The 24003-nt window shown below is 40.9% G+C and overlaps 1 protein-coding gene, 1 non-coding gene and 1 pseudogene across 21 annotated transcripts in view; 2 read left to right on the plus strand and 1 right to left on the minus strand.

The window, feature by feature from the left end:
- The window catches only part of Depdc5 (DEP domain containing 5, GATOR1 subcomplex subunit), a 132532-nt gene that overhangs the window by 36925 nt on the left and 71604 nt on the right, over window positions 1-24003 (plus strand). For 13 of the 20 annotated variants that reach the window (XM_031340727.1, XM_031340720.1, XM_031340723.1 and 10 more), the window contains 12 exons: window positions 887-956; window positions 2265-2337; window positions 4317-4420; window positions 4688-4762; window positions 7220-7354; window positions 7718-7779; window positions 7904-7977; window positions 14653-14722; window positions 16572-16608; window positions 17489-17609; window positions 19484-19704; window positions 22825-23031. In XM_031340727.1, the coding sequence (XP_031196587.1) occupies window positions 887-956; window positions 2265-2337; window positions 4317-4420; window positions 4688-4762; window positions 7220-7354; window positions 7718-7779; window positions 7904-7977; window positions 14653-14722; window positions 16572-16608; window positions 17489-17609; window positions 19484-19704; window positions 22825-23031 (1249 nt within the window). The remainder of the gene's footprint in view (window positions 1-886; window positions 957-2264; window positions 2338-4316; window positions 4421-4687; window positions 4763-7219; window positions 7355-7717; window positions 7780-7903; window positions 7978-14652; window positions 14723-16571; window positions 16609-17488; window positions 17610-19483; window positions 19705-22824; window positions 23032-24003) is intronic. The other 7 variants (XM_031340732.1, XM_031340739.1, XM_031340728.1 and 4 more) reach the window with 1 other exon arrangement.
- On the minus strand, window positions 5066-5859 carry LOC116069797 (annotated as a pseudogene).
- On the plus strand, window positions 17971-18073 carry LOC116071645. Its single transcript, XR_004111045.1, has one exon. It is a non-coding gene; the product is annotated as a U6 spliceosomal RNA (small nuclear RNA).

The following is a 24003-nucleotide window of genomic DNA, read 5'->3' on the forward strand; positions in this document are numbered from 1 at the left end:
TTAAAGCCCTGTATCATCACCATGAGAAGTGATTTTATATCTGAATCTTGCTTTTCCGGTGTAATGGTATATCCAGGACTTATTATGGTGGGACAATTGGGTTCTGATGATGGCAGGTGACCTTGGTTTGTGTTGTTTATTTTCTTACGCTTGCCCTGTGCCATCTAGTTATCTCTAGTGTTACCTGCCCTTGGTAAAGCTGACTGAAGCCTGTCCTTCCTGTGTTTCTGGTTGTGTCAGAACTCCTCAGAGTCTAGCTGTCTCTGGGATCCTGTGATTCTGGGATCCTGTGATCCTGGGCTTGTTAGCGCAACTGGGAGTGTAGGTTCCTCTGGGTGTCGTGGGACTGGCTGCGGATCTTGTGCCGATGTCTGCTCAGGACATCAGCCCAGAGATACCAGAAGGAACCCGAGCCACTGGGCTGGTGGAGGTTCTGTATGCCTGGTCCCGCTGGTCCAGTTACTCCCAGTGTTGGGACAGGTGTTGGGTCCTCCTTACCTCTGATCCTGGGTGTGTCAGAGCACCTGAGAGTGGAGCTACCTCTGGGTGTTGTGAGACCTTGGGAGCTTGCGCCCAGGGTCTGCTCAGATCACCAGCCCAGAGAGACCGGTGGAAGCCTTTCTTAATTGTAGCTTTCCAAGCATTTTGCACATCCTTGGAACTTTAAGTAACTTTCCTGAAATCAGGCAGTTGTAAGCTTAAGAGCAAGAATTTATAGCATGCCTTCTGACAGCATGCAGTGTTGTGTCTCCTTCACAGTGCTTCTTACAGTCACATGAAGCTGGCCGGCACTGCACAGCCACTGAGCCTCTTAGTATGGATGGGTTGCTTCATAGTGAAGTAAATGAAGTAAACTTGTACCCACTTTTTATATGTTCCTGCCTAGGAGAAAAACTGTAGTCATGAAGTGACGGTGGTCCTGTTTTCCAGAACTTTTTATGATGCAAAATCTATTGGTGAGTATCTTTTTCTCATATATATATATATATATACATATATATATAATTGAATTAAATGATGGAATTAAATGATGTAATTAAATTAAATTGATGTAATTTTTTTTAATTGAAGGTAGATTTTTTTCTTTAAAGATTTATTTTATGTATATGAGTACACTGTAGCTGTCTTCGACACACCAGAAGATGGCATCATTTCCCATTACAGGTGGTTGTGAGTCACCATGTGGTTGCTGGGAATTAAACTCAGGACTTCTGGAAGAGCAGTCAGTGCTCTTAACCACTGAGCCATCTTTCCGCCCAGAGAAGATAGATTTTTTTAATACAATATATTCTCATTTCATAGTCCAAATTTTATCTGTCTGTCTGTCTATCTGTTTATTTGATTTTTGTTGTTTTGATTTTCTCCTGAGACAGGGTCTCATTATATTCCAGAATTTACTATGTAACCAGGCTGGTCTCAAGCTAACAGAGATCTTCCTTCCTCTGCCTTCCAAGTGCTGGGATTAAAGATGTGCACCATTACTCCTGCTAAATTTAAAATGTTTCATAGACAGGGTCTTGTTACATTTTTAGGCTGGCCCTGAACTGCTGACTGAGGCTTCTGAGTAGCTGGTGGGCCAGCACATACCGTCATACCCCTTTCTTTCAGTTATTTTTTTATTTTTATTTTTTTTATTATTTATTTATTATAAGTACACTGTAGCTGTCTTCAGACGCACCAGAAGAAGGCGTCAGATCTCATTATGGGTGGTTGTGAGCCACCATGTGGTTGCTGGGATTTGAACTCGTGACCTTTAGAAGAGCAGTCAGTGCTCTTACCTGCTGAGCCATCTCACCAGCCCCTCTTTCAGTTATTTTATGTTGGATTCCTCACCGTCATCTTCAGCAATTTATTTTTGTCTTCTTTGCCTTTTTACTTTTTTGTCTTTCCCATCTTTGCTAGGGGGACCAAGTAAAAAGGAAAATAATGCATTTTGATGTACATGTAAGATGGCTGAGCTGTGATGCAATCAAAACCCACATAATAAATACACAATTGTATTTACATATTTTTTTACTTGCTGTTTTGTTTTGTTTAAAGGCAGGCTCTCACTGTGTAGCCTTGGCTCTCCTAGAACTCATTATGTAGACTAGGCTGGCCACAAACTCATAGGGATCTGCCCGTTTCTGCCTCACAAGTGCTGGGATTAAAGGCGTGTGCTACCACTTCTGGATTATTTTTTGATGAAACCAGATCTTCAGGGCAAAAGCGTAATCTAATACCACTGTAAAAATGATGTGTATAGTGAATTTTCTTTATTTCAGATGAATTTCCTGAAGCAAGCCGAGCTTCAGTTCAGCAGGATCACAAAGGGAGATTCTATGAGGACTTTTACAAGTATGCTTTCATGGTTTACTGCGTCTTTGACTTATTTCTTGGTTATGTCTTCCCAACTGAAAGAACTTTTGGACACTTCATTCAGTTTTCCATTCTTGTACTTTTAGAATTCACGGATACAGAATAATACATTGTGTTTAGAATTTTTACTTGTTTTTGCTTTTTTGAACAGTGTCTAACTATTTAGCTTTGCTTTGTCTAGAAGTCACTGGAAGTCACTGTATAAACCAGGCTAGTCTTGAACTTGTAGCACTCCTTGTTTCTGCTTCCATAGTGCTAGGATTGTAGGTGTAAAGCTGTGACAGCTTTCAGATTTTTTTTTTTAACTGTAAAATATCTTAGCCTTCAAAACTAATGCTGTGTAAGTAGGTAATATAAGAACCTTGGGTGTTTGGTGTCTGCATTTACAGTTAATATCTTGTCATATTTGCTTTTCCTGCTTTTGGCTAGATTTTATCTTAAAGTAAATTATAGCTCTTATACTCTTTTTATTCCTATGCAAAATAAGATAATTTTATATAATCACGTCATTTAACAAAATTAACAGTGACTCTAATATTGTCTATATACCTGATGCTTTTTATAGTTTCTTAATTGTGTGCTAAAATAACTTTATCCATGTATGTCAGGGTATATATGTGTATTTGTGAGAGTCTGTGTGTGAGTGTGTACGTGGAAGACAGAGGTCGACGTTGAGTATCTTTCTTGATTTCTTTTACCTCATCTTTTGAGACAGGGCATCTTTCACTGAACTTGGAGTTTGCTGAGTGGGCTGGCTGTTGAGCTGAGGGATCTATCTGTCTGTCTGTCGTTCCCCGCCACTGGGGTTGCAGACATACACAGCCATTGCTTGGCTTCTCCATCAGTGCAGGGGATCCAAGCTCAGGCTCTCAGGCATGGTAGCAGGTCCTTCGCCTACTAGGGCTGAATGGCTGGTGCACAAAAGCTTTGTTGTTTCACGTGTAGGGATGTGTGCTTGTTGTGTCCACATTTGTATATGCTCATGGAGAGGCTAGAAGTCAACATCAGGGGTATCTTCCTCAAACATTCTCTCTCTTATTTTTATTTATTTTTTATATCATTATGATTATTTAAAACAGTTTTTATATGATCTTGGCTGGAACTCACTGTGTAGATCATGCTGGCCTCAAACTCTGAGAGATCTACCTGACTTTGTCTGCTGAGTGCTAAGATTAAAGGCGTGTGCCAATCATGATTTTCCTCAGTTTTATTCTCAAGATTCCAAATATTTACTACTTCCTTATTTATTTTTACGTACATTGATGTCTTGCTTGCATGTATGTCTGTGTGAGGGTATCAGATCTCCTGGAACTGGAGTTACAGACAGTTGTGAGCTGCCATATGGGTGCTGGAAATTGAACCTGGGTACTCTGGAAGAGCAGCCAGTGCTTTTAACTAATGAGCCATCTCTCAGCCCTGATTTACTTATTTATGGTGTGTGTGCATGTACTCATGGGAATACTGTTTGTTGAGATCCAAGGACAGCTTGTAAGTGTTTGTTTTCTCCTACCTTGTTGGTACCTGAGATGAACTCATGCATCAGGCACTGAGCCAGGTGCCTTTACTTAGTGAGTCACTTTATTTATTTGTTTTTTTGTTTGAGATAGTGTCTTTTCTCTGTAGCCTGGCTCACCTAGAATTCCCTATATAGGCAAGGCTGGGCCTCTGCCTCCTGAGTGTTGGGATCAAAGGCTTGGAATTCATACCTAGCTTGTTATATTTTAGACCAAGTAACCCTGGCTGGTCTGAAATTCACTATGTTGACCAACCTGTTTTTGAACTTTTGGCTCTACTTCCTTGGTCCTCAGTCCTTGAATGGTAGACATGTTCATCCCTTCATCCCCTGCTTATTTACTCATTATTAATCACATTATCCTCCTTCCTTGAAACTTTGTAATGAACCTGATAGTATGTATGTAAAAGGTTCTTGATTTTTGCCTTCGTAATATTCCTTTCAGAGTGGTGGTGCAGAATGAGAGAAGAGAAGAGTGGACTTCACTCCTTGTGACCATTAAAAAACTCTTCATCCAGTATCCAGTGTTGGTGCGATTGGAACAGGCAGGTAATGCATCTGTGTGTCAGGGTTGCCGTCCTGACTTTCTTTTTTTGGGGTGTGCGGGTGTGGTTCAAGACACACTTTCTCTGTGTAACATCTATGGCTGTCCTGGAACTCATTTTAGACCAGACTGGTCTGGAATTCAGAGAACCAATAACTGCCTTGTGAGTGCTGGGATTAAGTGTGAGCCTCCACCACCTAGCACCTTCCTGGAAGTTTTCAAGAGATCATCTTTGATGAAATGTTTTTCCTTGGTGGTATCTTTTGCTTCAGGGGGCTTTCCTCAAGGAGACAATTCTACCTCAGCACAAGGAAACTACCTAGAGGCCATTAACTTGTCATTCAATGGTGAGTAAGAGCACTGAAAGCCGACCTTGTCCTTTCCATGTGACCATAGATAGCTATTGCTGATGCCCAAAGACCCAGACCTGGCAGCCCTCTTTCTAGTTACACTTCAAATTAACTCGAAGCAGTACATTCTAAGAAGGTGGTTGGCTCAGAGGTCTGCTACTGGGGAATCAGCTTAGTGCTCTCCTCTGCCTCTGTTCTTGAGCTGGCAGGACTCCTGTGCCTGGTGGCTTTTTTTTTTTTACTACAGACTTGTGTTTTTATTTTTTGGACCATCCCTCAGCTGATTCTAGGGTTTTTTTTTTTTCTTTTTCTTTTTAGTTTTGCTTTTTTTTTACATATAGAACAGCAGATACCTTTATTATACTATGAATGAGGCTTATTTGCCTTTCCGGGCTTTGATCTTCCTCAGATAGAACTCCAGCTCCGTGCCTTGGAGCACATAGCTGTCTGCTCCGCCGCACTGGCCTGGTCTTGAGGCAATACAGGCAAGAGGCTTGCCCTGCTAGAACTCCACTCCTTGCCTTCGAGCGCATAACCGTCTGCTCTGCCACATTGGCCTCATTTTGAGGCAATACAAGGGAGAAGCTTGCCCTGCTGGAACTGCTCCTCTAGAAGACTGCTGATTTTGGCATTCTTTTTCCTTTCGTCGTATTTCTTTTGAATTTCTCTGGTCATTTTTTGTTTAAAATCTCTTCCTCCTCAAGAGTCAGCTTGGCCCCCTTTTTGCGGCCCAGGGGCAGTGCATAGTGGGACTCGTACCACTGCCAGTACAGTGTGCTGTCAATGAGTACAATGCAGTTCTTCACCAGGGTCTTGGTGCAGACAAGCTCATTATTGGATGCATTGTAGACAACATCAGTGATCCTCGTTTTTCAAGTATAACACTCAGAGCCCCAGGAAAAGTTCCCCACATCTAATCTCAGGGCACAGTACTTCTTATTGTCTCCTCGAACATGGACTGTTGTGTATTCGGTGAGGGCCAGTCTTAGTGTTGGCAGCTGGCCATCCCAGCTCATACTTCGCTTCCTGTGGTAGGGCTTTCTCTTACCCCCGGTCTTGTGGTGGTTGTGCCAGTTGTCCCGAGAGATGCCCATCACTTAGTGCTGGCTGGGCAGTGGTGTTTTTTAAAAGAAAATATTCTTGAGTATGGCCCCTGAGGTGGGAGAATCATAAGCATGAAAGATGAGAGACCATAAGCTGCTAGAGAGCCCCTGTCTCAAAAGCCAAAGCAAAAACATGGGGTTAGTGAAACAGTTAGTATAGGTGCCTGAAATCAAGTTGAGGGCTTAGGTTTGAGCCCTGAGATCTTAGAAGAAAAATGACCCCTACAAGTTGTCCTCTGACCTCCACCCACATGCAGTTAACAGCGTGCATATCCCCAGCACAATAAAAATGCAATAAAAAATTAAAAACAAACCCAGAAAAAGTCCATATGCTATATTATTAAAATTTAAGTGGAGAAAGGTATACTAAGTAAAAATCAGGCACCCTCCATCAGTCCTGTTGTAAGAAGAGCCAGTGACTGGTATAACCTCTTCATGCGGCTTGTCCCTGTGTGTATGTGGTAGCTGAGGTGCCATTATTTGCCAACTGAAAAGGAAATCTAAAGTAAAGGTTCACGCAGGTCTTTTCCGGGAGGATAGAGACTGGTAGCTCTGAGAAACACAGCAGTAGGAATTCCTGGAACCACATTCAGTCCCCAGTGACCCTGTCTCTACTTTATTTGGAATTCATCATGTTGCCTTTCCAGGAGTGGTGTCCAGATGCTAGGGGATTCTAGAACACATGTTACCTTTCTACAAATCATATTCAGGTGCTAGGGATTCTAGAATATATGTTACCGTTCCAGGAGAGGTATCTAGGTGCTAGGGGATTCTAGAACTTGTTACCTTTCCAGCTACTCTTCTTGTCATATTTGACTTTTAAAATTTTTTGATAGCAAGAATTAGTTCAGGAATAAAAGTTAGTTTGTTAAATTTACACATCTGCTAAAACCTTTGGTTAGTTTTCTTAAATAGTGTGTTAAATTGATATTTGGGGGCTGGTGGGATGGCTTAGTGGACAAAGGTGTTGTCCCTCAACCTGATGACCTTGGAATGTGAGCCTGTGCAACTGTGGCACTTGAATGTACACACAGTAAACAAATAAGTATAAAGTATCATATTTGCTTCTTGGAGCTTTCAGTATGGACTCATGGATGGATGGTGTAACTTTTTATGACATAAATTAAGCACTTAAGTCTGTATAAGCATCAGTGAGAGCATCTGATACAGGGTAAAGTGAACGACTTGTTTTTAAGGCATTGCCAAAGTAGAAGGGAAAGTAAATGTAAAACTTGAGGTTGGAATGATCGGAATGTGTGCCAAGTGCTCTGAAAGCACTTAGACACTTGCTTGTGCTGGCTTCTGAAAAGCTGTGACATCATCATTGGGGGGAATTTTATTTTCTTTCAAGTGTTTGACAAGCACTACATCAACCGAAACTTTGACCGAACTGGGCAGATGTCTGTGGTGATCACGCCGGGGGTGGGTGTCTTTGAAGTGGACCGCCTCCTCATGATCTTGACCAAACAGCGGATGATTGATAATGGTAATAGTTCTTGGTTTCTGCTATCTCCCTATGTTCATAGTCTGGGTTGTCCTAGAACCATGGAGTTTTCATATTCTTAGACTATGGAAGGCTTTGCAAGGGAATCCAGGGATGTCACTAGAATTTAACAATAGAGGCCTCGCTTGTCTTTTTACAGATCTGGGTAATCAGTGTCTAACCTAAAGCATAGTAGAAAAAAGCAAGTGCATGTATTTTTAAATTTAAATTGCAGCATGGCAAGTCAGCTTTGCCTTATATTAACCAAGTTCAGTAATATCATTACAGAACGGAGTTAACAGACCAGAGCACTCACTTCTGCTCATGTCCCCCTCTTCCTACCTTTCTTCATCCTTCCCTTTTTAGGAATTGGTGTGGACTTAGTGTGCATGGGAGAACAGCCATTACATGCCGTGCCATTATTCAAGGTAATAGAGTTTAGATTTTCTTCTCAAAGACCAATTGAAGAATAATTAAAATAGAAAAATTGGCACAGTTCACAGCCACCTTATTTTCTGTCTCATCTGTGTCTTGGCGTTTTCTCTTTTGCAGCTGCACAACCGCAGTGTTCCGAGGGATTCTAGGTTGGGAGATGACTATAATATTCCTCACTGGATAAACCACAGGTGGGTATGATCTTGAGTGGAAGACAAATGCTTTCCTTGGTGTTAGCTCTTTAAATTTTTTTGTTTTGTTTTGTTTTGTTTTTTTGAGATGGTTTCTGTGTTGTCCAGCCTTAAACTTATGGCAGTCCTGCCTCCTGAATGCTAGTATCATATTCTGAGCCACCCAAATCTGCCTTTTTTTTTATCAGTTGTATGTTTTTTAAAAATACTTACTTTTATTTATATGTGTGCATATGCCATTTGTACATAGGTGCACACAAAGGCCAGACAAAAGTGTTGGATCATCTGGAGCTAGAGTTACAGGTGGTTAAGAGCCACCTGATGTAGGCTCTGGGAACCAGATTCAGGTCCTCTAATCACTGGACTATCCCTCTAGTAGTCCACAATTACTCTATCCTAGGCCTGAGAATTCACTTCTTTAGATCATTATTTTTTTTTTCCTTTTTCCTTTGGTTTTTAAGTAACAAACTCACTTTTATAGTCTTAGTTTGAATCTCAAGATGTAGAAGTAAAAAGTATTAGTGTTCTCTATTATCACATGGCAAAGCCTGACATTCCAGGATCCTTGGGATCAGGAGACAGTAGTCTTTAAACCACTACTCTATATGTGCTTGATCTGATTCTCAAGAGCGCTTGATAAGGACTAATGTGATTGACCCCTGCAGCTTCCTCTCCTGCCACCAGTTTCTCTTCCCTGTTTTTAAAGATTTATTTTAATTAATTAATTAATTAATTTATTTATGTTATACATATGAGTACACTTCAGACACACCAGAAGAGGGCATCAGATCCCATTACAGATGGTTGTGAGCTACCATGTGGTTGCTGTGAATTGAATTCAGGACTTCTGGAAGAATAGTCAGTGCTCCTAACCACTGATCCATCTCTCCATACCCTTCCTTTCTTACTATGGATAGCAGACACCTTCATCTTACCCTCAGGACTATTTTTTTTTAAACCTATTGTGTCTTAGGATTCTCATTTCTTTGAAGGTGCTTTCTTTCAAGGCCTAGCTCTAACCCCTCTTCTCTGTGACTCCTTCCCTGCCAACTTGCTTCCTAGTCTCTTTGTTGTTCATCAGTGATTGTTGCTAGCCATCTATAATTATTCACAGCTAAAGAACCAAAAATGAGCAAGGGTTACTTGTTTATCCATATTTGAAATTATTTTTTTAAATATTTATTTACTTATTTATTATATGTATATGAGTACACTGTAGCTGTCTTCAGACACACCAGAAGAGGGCATCGGATCCCATTACAGATGGTTGTGAGCCACCACGTGGTTGCTGGGAATTGAACTCAGGACCTCTAGAAGAGCAGTCAGTACTCTTAACCACTGAGCCATCTCTCTGCCCCATATCTGAAATTATAATGTGGTCCCACTACAATTATCCTGATCAAAGAATGTCCCTTATTATTTATTTAATAAATATTATTTGTTATTTATTAGATATTCTCCAAGAGTCTATAAAATATTGTATGGCTAGCTTTCCATATCTTTCCTTTAGAATGTATATAAAAAATTGTGCTTTTTTTTCTTTTTCTTTTTTTGTTTTTGAGACAGTGTCTTGCTATGTAGCCAAGGTGATCTCAAACTTTTGATTTTCCTGCTTTAGCAATGTTAATACTAAAGCTGTAAGCCACCACAGACAGCATAGATATCATACTTAAAAATAAAAAGTTTATTGGAGGGTGGACTGGGAGGTAGACAATGGCTGGACTGTAAAAAAATAATAATAATAATAATACTAAACAGCAACTTTATTGGGCTGGAGAGATGGCTCATTGATTAAGAATGCTGACTCCTTTTCCAGAGGTCCTGAGTTCAATTCCCACCAGCCACATGGTGGCTCACAACCATCTGTAATGAGATCTGATGCCCTCTTCTGGTATGTCTGAAGACAGCTACAGTGTACTCATACACATAAAATAAATAATCCTTTTTTTAAAATACAAAACTTTATTTATATGGACCTTTTGCCTGCATATGCAGCACATGCTTGCCTTGTGTCCTCAAAAGTCAGAAGAGTGTCTTGAGCCAGGCAGAGGTGGTGCATGCCTTTAATCCCAGTACTTGGGAGGCAGAGGCAGGCAGATTTCTGAGTTTGAGGCCAGCCTGGTCTACAAAGTGAGTTCCAGGACAGCCAGGGTTATATAGAGAAACCCTGTCTTGAAAAAACCAAAATAAAAAAAAAAAAAAAGAAGAGTGTGTTCAGTGCCTTGAAACTGGAGTTACAGATTATGAGCAATCATGTGGAAGCTAGGAATCAAACTTGAGGACCCTGGAAGAACAGTCAGTACTCTTAATCCCCAAGCCATCTCTCTAGCCCTATTTTGTGATCTTTAGCTCTAAGGAGAAAAAGAAAAACTAGAAAGCAGGAAAAAAATTGATTCAATGTGGCAGCATTAGGAAGATAGGCAAAGACATTCAGAAAATCCCTCAACTCTGTTTTTGGGTCCTAAAGTGAGATCAGAACTTAAATAGAAGACCAAGGGTAAGACCATCTAAATAGGACTGGTCAAGATGTGGTCCCACCCACCACTGAGCCATCCTTGACTGTAGGCTGTCCTGTAGGATGGCTTCACAGACTGTTAAAACTGTGTGAAGTGTCTTTCCAGAACACAAGTTCCACACTGGCTAGCAGCCTTTCTTTCTCCAGCATGGAATTTCTGGAGAATTCCCATGTCTTTAAGGTTAATTGTTTCGTTAGTCTCAGATTGAGAGACCCAAGTGTCTCTTTAGAATATTTTCATTTCTGCCAGCACAGTTACAGCAGTAAGTACCTTTACCTCCTGAGCCATCTTGCTGACTTCTTTATTTGTAACTATTTATTACACTTCTATTAAGTTATCAATTCAAAAATCACAACTAAAAACCTCATATTTTATGGTTTTGAGTTTAGTTCAGCAAAGATGAAAGGTAACTATAGAATATATAGAAATACATGTATTCCAGTTAAAGTATTACATTTTTGTCTAATTTCACTTTATAGCAACTTGGAAGATTCTTGAATTCCTACTTTATTTTTTATCCTACACTGGTGTTCTAGTTCCCTTATGATGTAGCATAGAACCACATGTGAAAGACGTTTAAATCAAATTCAAGGATTTGGTGGGACTGACAGCTGCTTCTCACATCATTGTGAGCCTTGCCAAAACAGAACAGAACGGAATAAAGCAAACAAAGAAAAATTCTGAAACCCGAATGAAAATTGTGATATTGGATTGCTTGTAGCCCTGAAAAATAGCCATTTCATGTTTCTCTTAATAGAAATCCATCTTTCTATCTCACATTACTTTATACCTCATCTCTCTGGGTGTGTGTGTGTGTGTGTGTGTGTGTGTATGCACCTATATATCAGTTTGAACACATTAATAATAGACTGAGAATACTCAAAATGTGTCAGTGCTGCATTATGATTAAGAAATTAAAATGTGCCGGGCGGTGGTGGCGCACGCCTTTAATCCCAGCGCTTGGGAGGGAGAGGCAAGCAGACCTCCAGGCCCAGCCTGTTCTACAGAGTGAGTTCCAGGACAGCCAGGGCTACATAGAGAAACCCTGTTTCAAAAACAAAACAATAAACAAACAAAAAATTAAAATGCGCCATCCCTTGGTGTAATTTAACCAAGGTTGAGACAAGATTTGAATCCTGCTTTTCTTCCTGTCTTCTGTTTGTTGTAATAATCTGAATCAAAACAAACAAAAAATTAAAATGCGCCATCCCTTGGTGTAATTTAACCACAGTTGAGAAAAGATTTGAATCCTACTTTTCTTCCTGTGTCTTCTGTTTGTTGTAATAATCTGAATCTGTGCCCGCCTGAATGCAGTCATGTGAATCTCATTGTGTGTTTCTTTGTGTTCCTAACAAAGGACTTTGCTCTCGCTTTTATTGAACAGCACAGAACCCACCACATGGGAAGGAATCAGGGATGCTTTACAGAAATCTTTAACAGAGTTTTATAAGGGTTTACGTCATTGGGTCCAACTGACCCAGATAAAAAGGAAACATATTATCAAGCAATATCTGTACATTGTCTTCAACATTTTTGGTGGAAGACATTTTACAAGGTTGCTTTCAATCTAGATTTGCTGTTTCCAGCACACATACATACTCATTTATGGGTCAGGGCAAGAAAAAATACATAATTTAAGATTATAATTTAGATTGTAAAGGTTCTACAGAGCCCTGGCTATCCTGGAACTGCCTGTGCTCCCTAAGTGCTGATATGAAAGACATGCACTACCTTACCCCTCAATGCATCGTTCTCTAAAAGCATTCTGTGTATCTTCAAGGTGTATTAGTAACTGTGGCTGGGAGGTCCAACAAAAGTTCTAATCTTTTAGATTGTGAGATATTTTATGTTGTATTGCTTCGCATGTATATTTGGGTATTTATATATGTATATGTACATACTTGTGGAGAGTAGACGTCAACTTTGTGTGTCTCTTCTAGAGCCATTCACTTTTTTTTTTTTTTTTTTTTTTTTTTTTGGTTTTTTGAGACAGGGTTTCTCTGATATCCCTGGCTGGCCTCGAACTCAGAAATCCACCTGCCTCTACCTCCCAAGCGCTGGGCTTAAAGGCATGCACCACTACTGTCTGGCTCACTTTCTTTTTTGAGACAGAGTGTCTCTCATTGTCCTGGAGCTTTCCCAAGTAGACTAGGCTGGCCAGCCAGTGGGGCCCAGGCTGTCTTCCTGGTGTCTACCCGTCTGTCTCCCTGATGCTGGGATTGTAAGTACACAAAGCCTGGCTTTTTTTTTTTTTTTTTTTAACGTGGGTCTGGAATTGAGCTCAGGTCCCTGTGCTTGCATGACCAGCACTTTTCTTACTTCAGCCATTTTTTTCTTGAGACAGGGTCTTGCTGTGTACCCCCTTTTTCCTCCTCAGCTTCCCAAGTGCTAGAATAATGGACATCTGCCACCATGCCACGTTTCCACTCATATCTTTTACTCTTGATGTCTGGAAGAAAATAGCAGCTTCTACTTAGTTCTAACTTGTATACCTTTGAGAAAAGTCAACTTACAGGGATTGGCTGGACTCTAGGCCCAATGGCAGGTACAGGTGAGACTCTTGTGTACTTTTGTGCTCGGTGTGCCATAAGATTGTTCCCACAGCCTGTCAGTTATCTGCTGCTGCTGCTGCTATTTCTGTTCTGTTGTTTTCTGAGGCATGGTCTCACTTTGTAACTGTGGCTGCCCTGGAACTCACCATATAGACTAGACTGACCTTGACCTCACAGAGATACATCCTCCCATTTTCCCATGTGTTAGATTAAAGGTGTGTGTCACCATACCTGGCCTCATTTTTAGTTTTTAATTGTTTGTAGATAGAGATTTTTTTTAGAAGTCAAAACTGGGCAACTCCCTAAACATTATTTGTGAGTTTATAACGTAGAAAGAAAAGAGAATACAGAAGTTCTCTGAAGAATAGAACGGCAGTACAGCGTCTTTGTGTTCATGCAGCACCTTGATGCGAAGCTAATCTCTACTTAACATGGGTTTATGTCATGGTTGTATTAACATTGTTTTTGAAGGGATTGGGATCATGTTTCAGCTATCTTTTCTTAAACACTAACCTTTTTCCTGGTTTTTGTTTGTTTGATTTGTTTTGTTTTGTTTAACTTAAGTACAGATCAGTGAGTAGATACTAAGAACTTCCTGTGGGCCTAACTGTATACCAAACATCAGGATGAAAGGACCCTGATATAAAGAGCTCTTACCCCTTCCCTTATAGAAGATTCTGATCTAGTTAACAGCTAGGACCAGTGAGCACATAGCATGTGGGGAGAAAAGGGCAGAGCAGCAATTGAAATTATTGCTGGTGTTGAAGTTGGAATTTTAAATTTTTACTATTCTTATTGGTTGTTGTTGTTGTTACTGTTTGAGACAAAGTCTCACTTGACTGGCTGAGACTTTGCTGTATAGACAGGCTAGCCTCTTAACTCATAAAGATCCACCTGCCTTTGCCTCCAGAGTGTGACCATGCTTGGCTTTATTGTTTGTGTGTGTATATGTATGATTTGTGTGTGAGTGTGGTATATTTGGAGGTCAGAAGATGGCTTTTGGAAGTTGATTCTCTCCTACACTGTAGGTTGCCAGAGATCACATTGTCAGGTTCGCTCAGTGCTTTCACTTACTGAACCATTGGCACTGGCTAGAAGTGGGAAGATGTGTGAACCTATAACAAAGCCAAGTGCAGGTGTGCTGACCTCATCTAGATTGCAGTTTGTCTTAAGGTTTAGATTGATTAATAGATTAATGAAGCCGGGTATACCAGGGGACAACTTTAATCCTGACAATCAGGAGGTAGGGGCAGGTGGATCTGAGTATGAGGACAGCTAGGGCTACACAGAAAAACCTTGTCTTGAAAAACAAAGCATAACAAACTGTTGGGGCTGGAGAGATGACTCCGTGGTTAAGAACACTGGCTGCTCTTCTGGGGTACCCGGGTTCAATTCCTAGCCACCCACATGTACCTCACAAGTGTCTATAATTCAAGTTCCAGAGTATCTAACACCCTCACACAGACATACATGCAGACCAAACACCAAACACACTTAAAAATAAGCAAGTAATAGATTAATGACCTTTCTTCCTTTTTCTCTCTTTCTTTCTTTCTTTCTTTCTTTCTTTCTTTCTTTCTTTCTTTCTTTCTTTCTTTCTTTCACAGTTTCTACACATCCAAAAGCCAGCTCTTTTGTAACAGTTTCACTCCACGGATAAAACTAGCAGGAAAGAAGGTATGTTTCCCCAGTTTAACCAGCTTTCAGGGGTTGTCACTCAGCAGTGCATTTATTCTGGTCTTGAAGTGTTTCAACCTTCCCTCTCCCCTACCTAGGGTCATAAATAGGGTTTAAAATTTTTTGTGTTGAAACTTTAAGGAGGGGCTGGTGCTACAGCCCAGTGTAGAAGACTTTCTCAAGCACACATGCAAAAGGCCCTGGATTCAGTCCCGAGCAGGAAAGCAGGCTGGCTAGCTCTAGTAAAGTTCAAGGGGAAGTTAGTCCGGTGGTGGTGGCTGCGCACACCTTTAATCCCAGCACTTGGGAGGCAGAGACAGGCGGATTTCTGAGTTCGAGGCCAGCCTGGGACAGCCAGGGCTGTACAAAGAAACCCTGTCTTGAAAAACCAAAAAAAAAAAAAAAAAAAAAAAAAAAAAAAAAAGTTCAGGGGGGAGGGAGGGCTCCTTTCATTTTGATATGACTGGCTTAATTCCGAGGCCTCTATTATTTGAGACGAAATTAATGAGAAGACTACACATTGCAGCAAAGGAGAAATACAAAATTGTAAATGGTCACATTGTGGTAATAAGTAAATAGAAATTTAAATGTGGAGATTTTTTTCTCTGCTTACCACACAATAGGCTTTTGGAAGTTGATTCTCTCCTACACTGTAGGTTGCCAGATACTAGGAAATGTGGTAACATTGGCGCTGGAATTCCTGGTTGGTATATGATACTTTGACAAAGCAGGATAGCCAAGTATATCAAATGTACTTTGAATGTTTATGCCATTCCATGTAGCTTGATCATTTTAAAATAATTTCTGATTGTTGGTGTGGAAGATTTGAAAGATTCATTAGAACACCTTTAAGAGTGATAGCTAAGCCAAGTTGGTGGCATATTTCCTTAATCCCAGCATTCAGAAGGCTCAGGCAGGGGGAGCGATGTGAGTCTGAGGCTAGCCTGGTGTGCATAGGAAGTTTCAAATTCATCATGCCTACAAAGTGAGATTCTGCCTTTAAAAAAGAAAAGGGTGACTCATCAGGCCTCAGAACCCTTCCCCATTTACTCCATCTTACCAAGCTTGGTGATCTGTGGACTGCTTGGCTCTGATAAGGTATATATAGGCAGACCCAGGGGTATTTCAGGATGAAGAGACATCAGGTAGGATCTAGCCATAGTAGAAGAAACACAGTAAGTAGTGGATTGACCAAGAGAGAAAATATAGGCTTCGGTTTTTGGGTGTTTCTTTTTTTTTTTTTGGCTAGGTACATGACTTTAGCAAACCCTTTATTTTGTGAAGAATTGAATAATTCTCTTATCTTAGGGTTTCTGCTAACAAAATACCATGACCAAAACCAAATTTGGAAGAAAATGGTTTATTTGGCTTACAAATCTTAAATTATAGTCCATTGAGGGAAGCTAAGGCAGGAGCTCAAATTGGGGGAACCTAGAAGCAGGAACTGGTGCAGGGATTATGGAAGAATGCTGCTGTTGGCTTGCCAGGGTGCTTTCTTATAGAGCACAGGACCACCAGCCCAGGATGGTAATTAAGAAAACATGACATTTCCTCAAATCGAGGTGCCTTCCTTCCAGATGACTCTAACTTGTGTTAATTGTCATAAAGTTAGCCAACACACTCCCCTATCCAGTTCCCCTATACTCCATCTAGATAAGGTTGTGCAAATAAATCAAATGCAAGGTGGAAATCAAAAGACTTAGCAGGGCTTGACACTGTGGTAGGCAGGTGTCAAGTGTTAGCACCCTTTTCATAAGTTACTAGATAGCCAGGAAAGTCTTTGCCGTGGGGAGTAGCACATACTGTGTTGTTCTATCAGGAATGATAAATTTTCTATTTAATTTTTCAGTCTGCCTCTGAGAAAACAAAAAATGGTCGTGATACATGTGAGTATTTTTTTTTCAAAGATTTATTTATTTATTATATGTAAGTACACTGTCTTCAGACAACCCAGAAGAGGGCACTGGATCTCATTATGTATGGTTGTGAGCCACCATGTGGTTGCTGGGATTTGAACTCAGGACCTTTGGAAAAGCATCAGTGCTGTTAATCGCTGAGCCATCTCTCCATCCCCATGTGAGTATTTTTAACATATTTTCCCATCACTTTTAGAAGTAGCTAATTCATGGCAACAGAATAGTGTGAAATATCATAAAAAGGTTCATCTAAAGGTCAAGATACCTCCATTCCTTATGTGACCTTTGGAAGGGTTCTTAGCCCCTTATTGTGCCTTGTGAGGTGCAGTGAATGGAGCACTCCTGGAATCAGATGGAAAGTAATAAATCACTGAGCATGCTCAGCCAGGATTTTAAGCAAGGCTAAAAAAGACTAACTTGCTGCTCATACCGCCTTCCTTTCAACTCTATACTTTTTATTTTATTTATTTACTTTTTTATTGTTGTTTTCCTTTTCAAGTCAGGGTTTCTCTGTGCAGTCCTGTCTGTCTTAGAACTTTCTCTGTACACCAGGCTGGCTTTGAACTTGTAGAGATCTGCCTGCCTCTACCTCCTGAGTGCTAGGATTAAAGGTGTGTGCCACCACTGCCTGGCAACTCAATGTTATTTTAACATCACTTTGACATTTTTGTCAGTCCTAACCTGATGGTTGGGTTATTATCCGTCTTGTCCTTAGTAGAGTATCACCTGTGCCTTTCAGATTTTGATGCCCCTCTGTAGGTCATCTCTGTATTGATAGGTATAACTCTAGTGATAGCTAGCTCTTAAGTATCTGTTAGATTATCTTAATTGTATTATTTGTGTTTTGCAGCACTCGGGACTCCAAAGGAATCTGAAAACACCCTTCCCATCCAAGTAGATTATGATGCCTATGATGCTCAAGTATTCAGGCTGCCTGGTCCATCCCGGGCTCAGCGCCTCGCCACCTGCAGGTTTTCTGTCAGATTCTCTTGGCGGGGTCATATAAAATTATTTAGTGGCCAGACATGGTGGTGGCACAGGCATGTAACCTAGCACTCAGGAGGCAAATGTGGAAAGATTTCAAGTTCAAAGCCAGCCTCAGTTATATAGTGAGGTTATATCTCAAGACAAAAGATTAGTTAAGAGAACCTGAGGGTTGTGGTGGCACTCCCAGGACTTGGGAGGTAGAGGTAGGTGTAGAGCTTTATAAATTTGAGCCAACCTGGCTGACAAAGTTGAGTTTTAGGACAGCCAAGGCTACAGAGAAACCCTGTCTCAAAACACCAAAACAGACAAACAAACAAATTAATAGAAGAAAAGAAAACCTGAGGGGTACTTGCTTCTGTAGCACATGTGCTAACATTGGAAGTATACAGAGATTAGCATGGTCCTGCTCAAGGAAAACATGCAAATTTGTGAAGTGTTCCATTTTTTTTAAATTCCAACACTTGTTTGTATTAAAAGAGACTATTTAAAACAAAAATAAAACCTGAGAGACTTATGAACGCAATGTTAAAAATGTTGAAATTGGAGCTAGAGCTATGGCTCAGTGGTTAAGAGCACATGTTCATTCAGAGGACCCAGGTTAGTTTCTAGCATCCACATGGTGGTTACATAACCATCTAGATTTAGGACTCCAGGTCCTAGGAGATCCAAGGCTGTCTTCTGACCTCCACGGGCTACATGCAGGCATGTGGTGCACCTACACACATGCAGGCAGAATGTTTATATACATAAAATAAATCTAATTTTCTAAAAAAGATTATTTATGTATATGAGTACATTGTTGCTGTCTTCAGACACACCAGAAGAGGGTATCAGATCCCATTACAGATAGTTGTGAACCAGCATGTGGTTGCTGGGAATTGAATTCTTAATTGAATTAAGAAGAGCAGTCAGTGCTCTTAACCGCTGAACCATCTCTCCAGCCCATTTTCTTTTCATCTCTATATATTTCAGAATACATTTTAAAAATGAATTTATTTTAATTTTTATGTATGGATGTTTTGCCTTCATTGTGTCTGTACATTGTAGTTAGTACCTGCTAAAGCCAGAAGGGAGTTGTATCTCCTGGAACTTACAGTCAATAGACTTGTGAGCCAACTGACATGGGTGAGAAGAAGGGAACCTGGGTCCTCTGTGAGAGAAACGAATGTTCTTAACCAGTGCTCCATCTCTTCAGCCCTGCTTCAGTATACATTGTTAACAATTTTTGCTTTTTTTCAAGGTAGGGTTTCTCTGCATAGCGCTCACTGTCTTTGAACTCACTCTGTAGACCAGTCTGGCCTCTGCCTTCTGAGTTTTGGGATTAAAGGCATGTGCCACCACTTTCAGGCCAAATAATTTTTTTGTAGGGGCTGGAGTGATGGTTCACCAGTTGAGCACATACTGCTCTTTCAGAGGACCTAAGTTTAGTTCCCAGCACCCAGTTGTCCCTCTCACAATCTTCCTAAGTCCAGCTCTAGGGGAATCTGACCTGGGCACCTGCATTCACATAAACATACTCTAAACAGACAAATACATATAATTAATAAAATACTTTTTAAAGTTTTTTTTTCTTGTTTTGATCAGAGTCTCATTCTATAGCTCATGGGTTTACTGTGCAGCGTAGGGTGGCTTTGAACTCATGATGATCCTGCCTCAGCCTCTCATTGTCAGGATTATATATAAACTGCCATGTCTTTATTTTCCCTCTTACTTTGTTGTCCAGGCTAGCATTATTTTCCACACTGGGAGTATTGATACTGATTTCCTGAGTATCTATAACTGATGATCTTTGTAGACATTGAACTCAAAGTTGAAGTGTTCTTTTCACAGTGGTGGTAATTTATCTCTTGCATGTCAGGTCTGTGAGAGAGCAGGAGAATCACAATCGCAAAAGTGCCAGCTCCTGTGATGTCTCATCCAGCCCTTCCCTGCCAAGCCGTGCACTGCCCACCGAGGAAGTGAGGAGCCAGGCTTCTGATGACAGCTCCCTGGGCAAGAGCACCAACATCCTGATGATCCCTAACCCCCACCTGCACCAGTATGAAGTCAGCAGCTCACTGGGCTACACCAGCACCCGAGGTCAGAGTGCTGAAGCAGGCAGAGCTGGGGAGGTCTGGGGACTGCTTCTTTACCGGAGTGAGGGGTGAGAGTGGCAGGAAGTGATGGGCGTGGGGTGTATGTCTCATATTTTAGTTATTGCCATGCCAGCAAATGGGTAAAGATCATATTAGGGGTTGCATGTGTATTGTAACTATTTATGTCTTAACCTTTTGTGCATCATCTACCGTGCTGTCTTACTTAGGCCTAGGGTCAAAGGGGTTTGCTATTTCTCATCTCCATTTGTGCCATACTTAAAATAACTGCATCCTCTGTAACTGACTTTGCATAGTTATGCTTTTTCTTTGCAGCGGTGGAGATTAAACTCAGGGTAAGGATCATACCACTGAGTTACATCCCAGGTGCTGTATTTTCTTTTTTCTTCATTTTGGCACAGGGTGTCACTAAGTTCCTCAGATTGGACTTGAGATCTCTGTATAGCCTAAATAGTCCTTGGGCCTGCCATCCTCCTGCCTCAGGCTTCAGAGTTAGCTGAGTTTATAGACCTTGTCACCAGGCTTCAGTTCATATTAAAACTGTGGGTTTCTGTATCCATACAATAAATAGCTGTGAGATACACACACACACACACACACACACACTGGGGGCTGGAGAGATGGCTCATCATTTAAGAGCAATTGGTGCTCTTGCAGAGAGTCCAGAATTGATACCCTGTACCCATATGATGGCTTATAAGCTTATCTATGATTCCAGTTCCAAGGGGATTCTGTGTCCTATTCTAACGTGAAGGCACTAAGCATGCATGTGGTGCCTAGACATACATGCAGACAAAACACCTTTACATACAAAAAAAGCTTATACTAACATAATCAGACATTTTGTTCTCTCTTTTTTTAAAGAATTATGTATTTTATGTATATGAGTACACTGTAGCTGTCTTCAGACACACCAGAAGAGGGCATCAGATCTCATTAAAAATGGTTGTGAGCTACCATGTGGTTGCTGGGAATTGAACTTAGGAGTTCTGGAAGAGCAGTCAGTGCTCTTAACCTCTGAGCCATCTCTCTAGCCCCAGACTTTTTATTCTTATCATTACTTTCTGGATAATAATGCTTATATTGTATTTACATTGTATTAGTTGTCATAATTAATCTAGAATTACTTGAAGTAGGTTATATACAAATACTCTTCTATATAAAGGAGTTAATATTCACAGTTGGGTAGATGGAATGATTCTTAGAATCAGTCTCTCACAAATACACAGACATACCATATATTCTCACTCACTCTCTGATTTTATTATGCTTAATCTTTTTTTTTTTTTAGCCTTTTAAATGAGTTGGCTTAGCTGGGCGTGGTGTATACCTTTAATTCCATCACTGGGGTTGCAAAGACAGGCCATGTGTGTTTCAGATATACATGTGAGTTTCAGGCCAACTGAAGCTACACAGTGATACACTGTTGAGACTCTGTTTTTTAAAAAAAGGCTGCCTTGCCGGGCGGTGGTGGCGCACGCCTTTAATCCCAGCACTTGGGAGGCAGAGGCAGGCGGATTTCTGAGTTCAAGGCCAGCCTGGTCTACAGAGTGAGTTCCAGGACAGCCAGGCTACTCAGAGAAACCCAGTCTCGAAAAACCAAAAAAAAAAAAAAAAAAAAAAGGCTGCCTTAATTCAAGGTGATAGAGGCTTCAGAGTACAACAAAGATGAAACATTAGGCTCTAGCCTGACTCCAGGCTGGGTTCCCTTTAAATTCACAGCTTAGCCCTGTGGTGGTGGCACACGCTTTTGATCCCAGCAGTCCAGAGGCAGAGGCAAGTGGATGTTGAAGTTTGAGGCCAGCCTGGTCCAGGGCTACACAGAGACTCTGCCTTGAACTGCAAATTCCACCATGTGTGTTCTGCAGATTAAACTCAGGTCACCAAGTTTAGTGGCAAGTACCTTCACCCACTGAACCATATTGCTGGCCCCCTTTTGAGACAAAGTCTCATTTTACTATTGCCCAGTTTACCCTTGAACTTAAAGCAATCCTCCTGCCTTAACCTCCCTAGTGCTGGGATTGTAGATGTGCAACATCCTACCTAGCTGATTTTCTTCCTTCACTTTCATAGTAATTAATTAGGCCATATGTTTTATTTGATAAATCAAAGCACCATTCATTTTCATTAATTTACAGTCTATTCCGTTTGGTTCAGGAAATGATCAATGACAACTATGTTTTCAGATTTGAATGAGTTAACATATTAAACAGCAGAAATAAAAGGATAAATACCAAGAAGCAGATTGAAGCACTAGACAGATAACAGAATACTACCAAATCTGGAGAACATCCAGCAGAGCACAGGAGGGTCCTTTCTGTGCTGCAGAGCCAGGCGCCACACTAAATAAGCTAGGACAGCAGCTGTTTGAGGACATCTGACATAAACATTGCCTGAGTCTGAAACAAGAGAGGGACTTCTCACTTTGAGTCCCATTTCAACTGCGAATTTACCAATGAAATATGTATGTCATAGTAAGAGGTAGTTTTTGCTTTGATAGAGGACATCACTGTGCAGTCTGACCAGTCTTTTAATTAGCCTCAATAAATAATACAGTAAGAGAGAAAGAAAAGAAGAAAGAATGAAAGAAAAACAGACAGACAGTGTTTGTGACCAGACTTGTTCAGGAAATCCATTTGATTTTCCCAGGCAGGGTCTCAGAGAACAACCTTGCTGGCCTGTAGCTCACTATGTAGATCAGGCTGGTCTTGAACTCAAATCTGCCTGTCTCTGCTACCCAAGTGCTGTGACTATAGGTGTGTGCTGTTACACCTGGCTTATTTGTATTGTTTTGCCCACATAGAGAATATATTCACCCCATTCCCAAGGGAGATAACTCAATTCCCATCATTACTCATTGCATCGAGCCCAGTGTTCACAGCTCCCTAGCAAGATACGGGGATCCATTAGGACTGTGTGTATTTACTGGGTCTGGTCTTCAAAATACTTGAAAAATAAGCCAAACCTAAACATGTTTTATTTCTTCATTTCACAATTTTACTCATTTCTCTTCTGATATTTATGATGTCCTAGGTTTTCAATAGCCTTGACTACTAAATTCTGATTTCATTGTGGCTTTGTGTTTGTTCAACTCCATGCTTGGCAGCAGATGTCCTGGAGAACATGGTAGAACCACCACAGCGGGACTCTAGTGCACCAGGAAGGTTCCACGTGGGCAGTGCAGAGTCCATGCTACACGTCCGACCCGGAGGATACACACCTCAGAGAGCACTGATTAACCCCTTTGCCCCCTCAAGAATGCCCATGAAGCTCACCTCCAACAGAAGGCGCTGGATGCACACTTTTCCTGTAGGTAAGATGGCTGCTCAGGTAAGAGCCTTGGACTGTGAGTTCCTACCTCTGGTCTTTAGCACCAGTCACCCATGTGACTTTAGTCAGTGCCTTGGCTTCTGTGAACCTCTTGGTTCTACCAGTGAGATGGCTATGCTTGCTGGGCTTTCCACAGGGTTCTCAGCAGGAACAAGCTTTGTAACTGACCAGCTCTGATAACCTAAGGGCTTTGCTTGCTTGTTTGTTTTGAAAGGTCCTTCGCTTTCCTGGCCCTTATTTTCACCCATTGCTTCTTTAAGCTCCAGTTACATTACTTGTCATTTCTTAGGAGTCTCCAACAGGTGAATAAAAATAGTTATTTTTACTTCACTATTTTTTGTAGCCCATCTTTTTACTCTATTCTGGCCTCAAGAAGATGACAGTAAGGGTTTATAAAGCTGTAGTTAAAATTAAACTTCAGCTTAACAGACTCCTGCTGGGTTAGGAAAGAATAGATGGGTTAGGCTCCATTTTGTGGCTTTTTTTTTGTTTCTTTGTTTGTTTGTTTTAATGGGAACTATCTTGCTGAACTATTAGAAATGTTATTTTCTTTTACACTTGATTTTACCTTTAAAATGTTAAATAAAAAATGAAAGAAATGAAATAAATTTATTTGGCTATAATTGGAGGCCATTCCAATCCTGCTTTGTCCCTTATCTCTGCTAGAATCACACAAGTTGCTTCTTTCTGGCATAATGGAGGATGACCTTGAATTTAATTAAGATCATCACCACGGTGGCTAGTTCATGTGATGCTGGGGATCAAGCCTTGAGCTTCATGCTTTCTTTCTGCATACCAGTCGAGAACTGTCTCAATTAAGTTACATCTCTAGCCCCCAGGCCAAGATCTATCTCTATCTGCTCTCCTCTGCAAACATGTGGATATGTATGGGGCTGTTTGTGTGTGTGTGTGTGTGTGTGTGTTTGTGTGTGTGTGTGTGTGTGTGTGTGTGTGT

This window comes from Mastomys coucha, unplaced genomic scaffold (genome assembly GCF_008632895.1).
Source record: "Mastomys coucha isolate ucsf_1 unplaced genomic scaffold, UCSF_Mcou_1 pScaffold22, whole genome shotgun sequence".
Classification (NCBI taxonomy): Eukaryota; Metazoa; Chordata; class Mammalia; order Rodentia; family Muridae; genus Mastomys; species Mastomys coucha.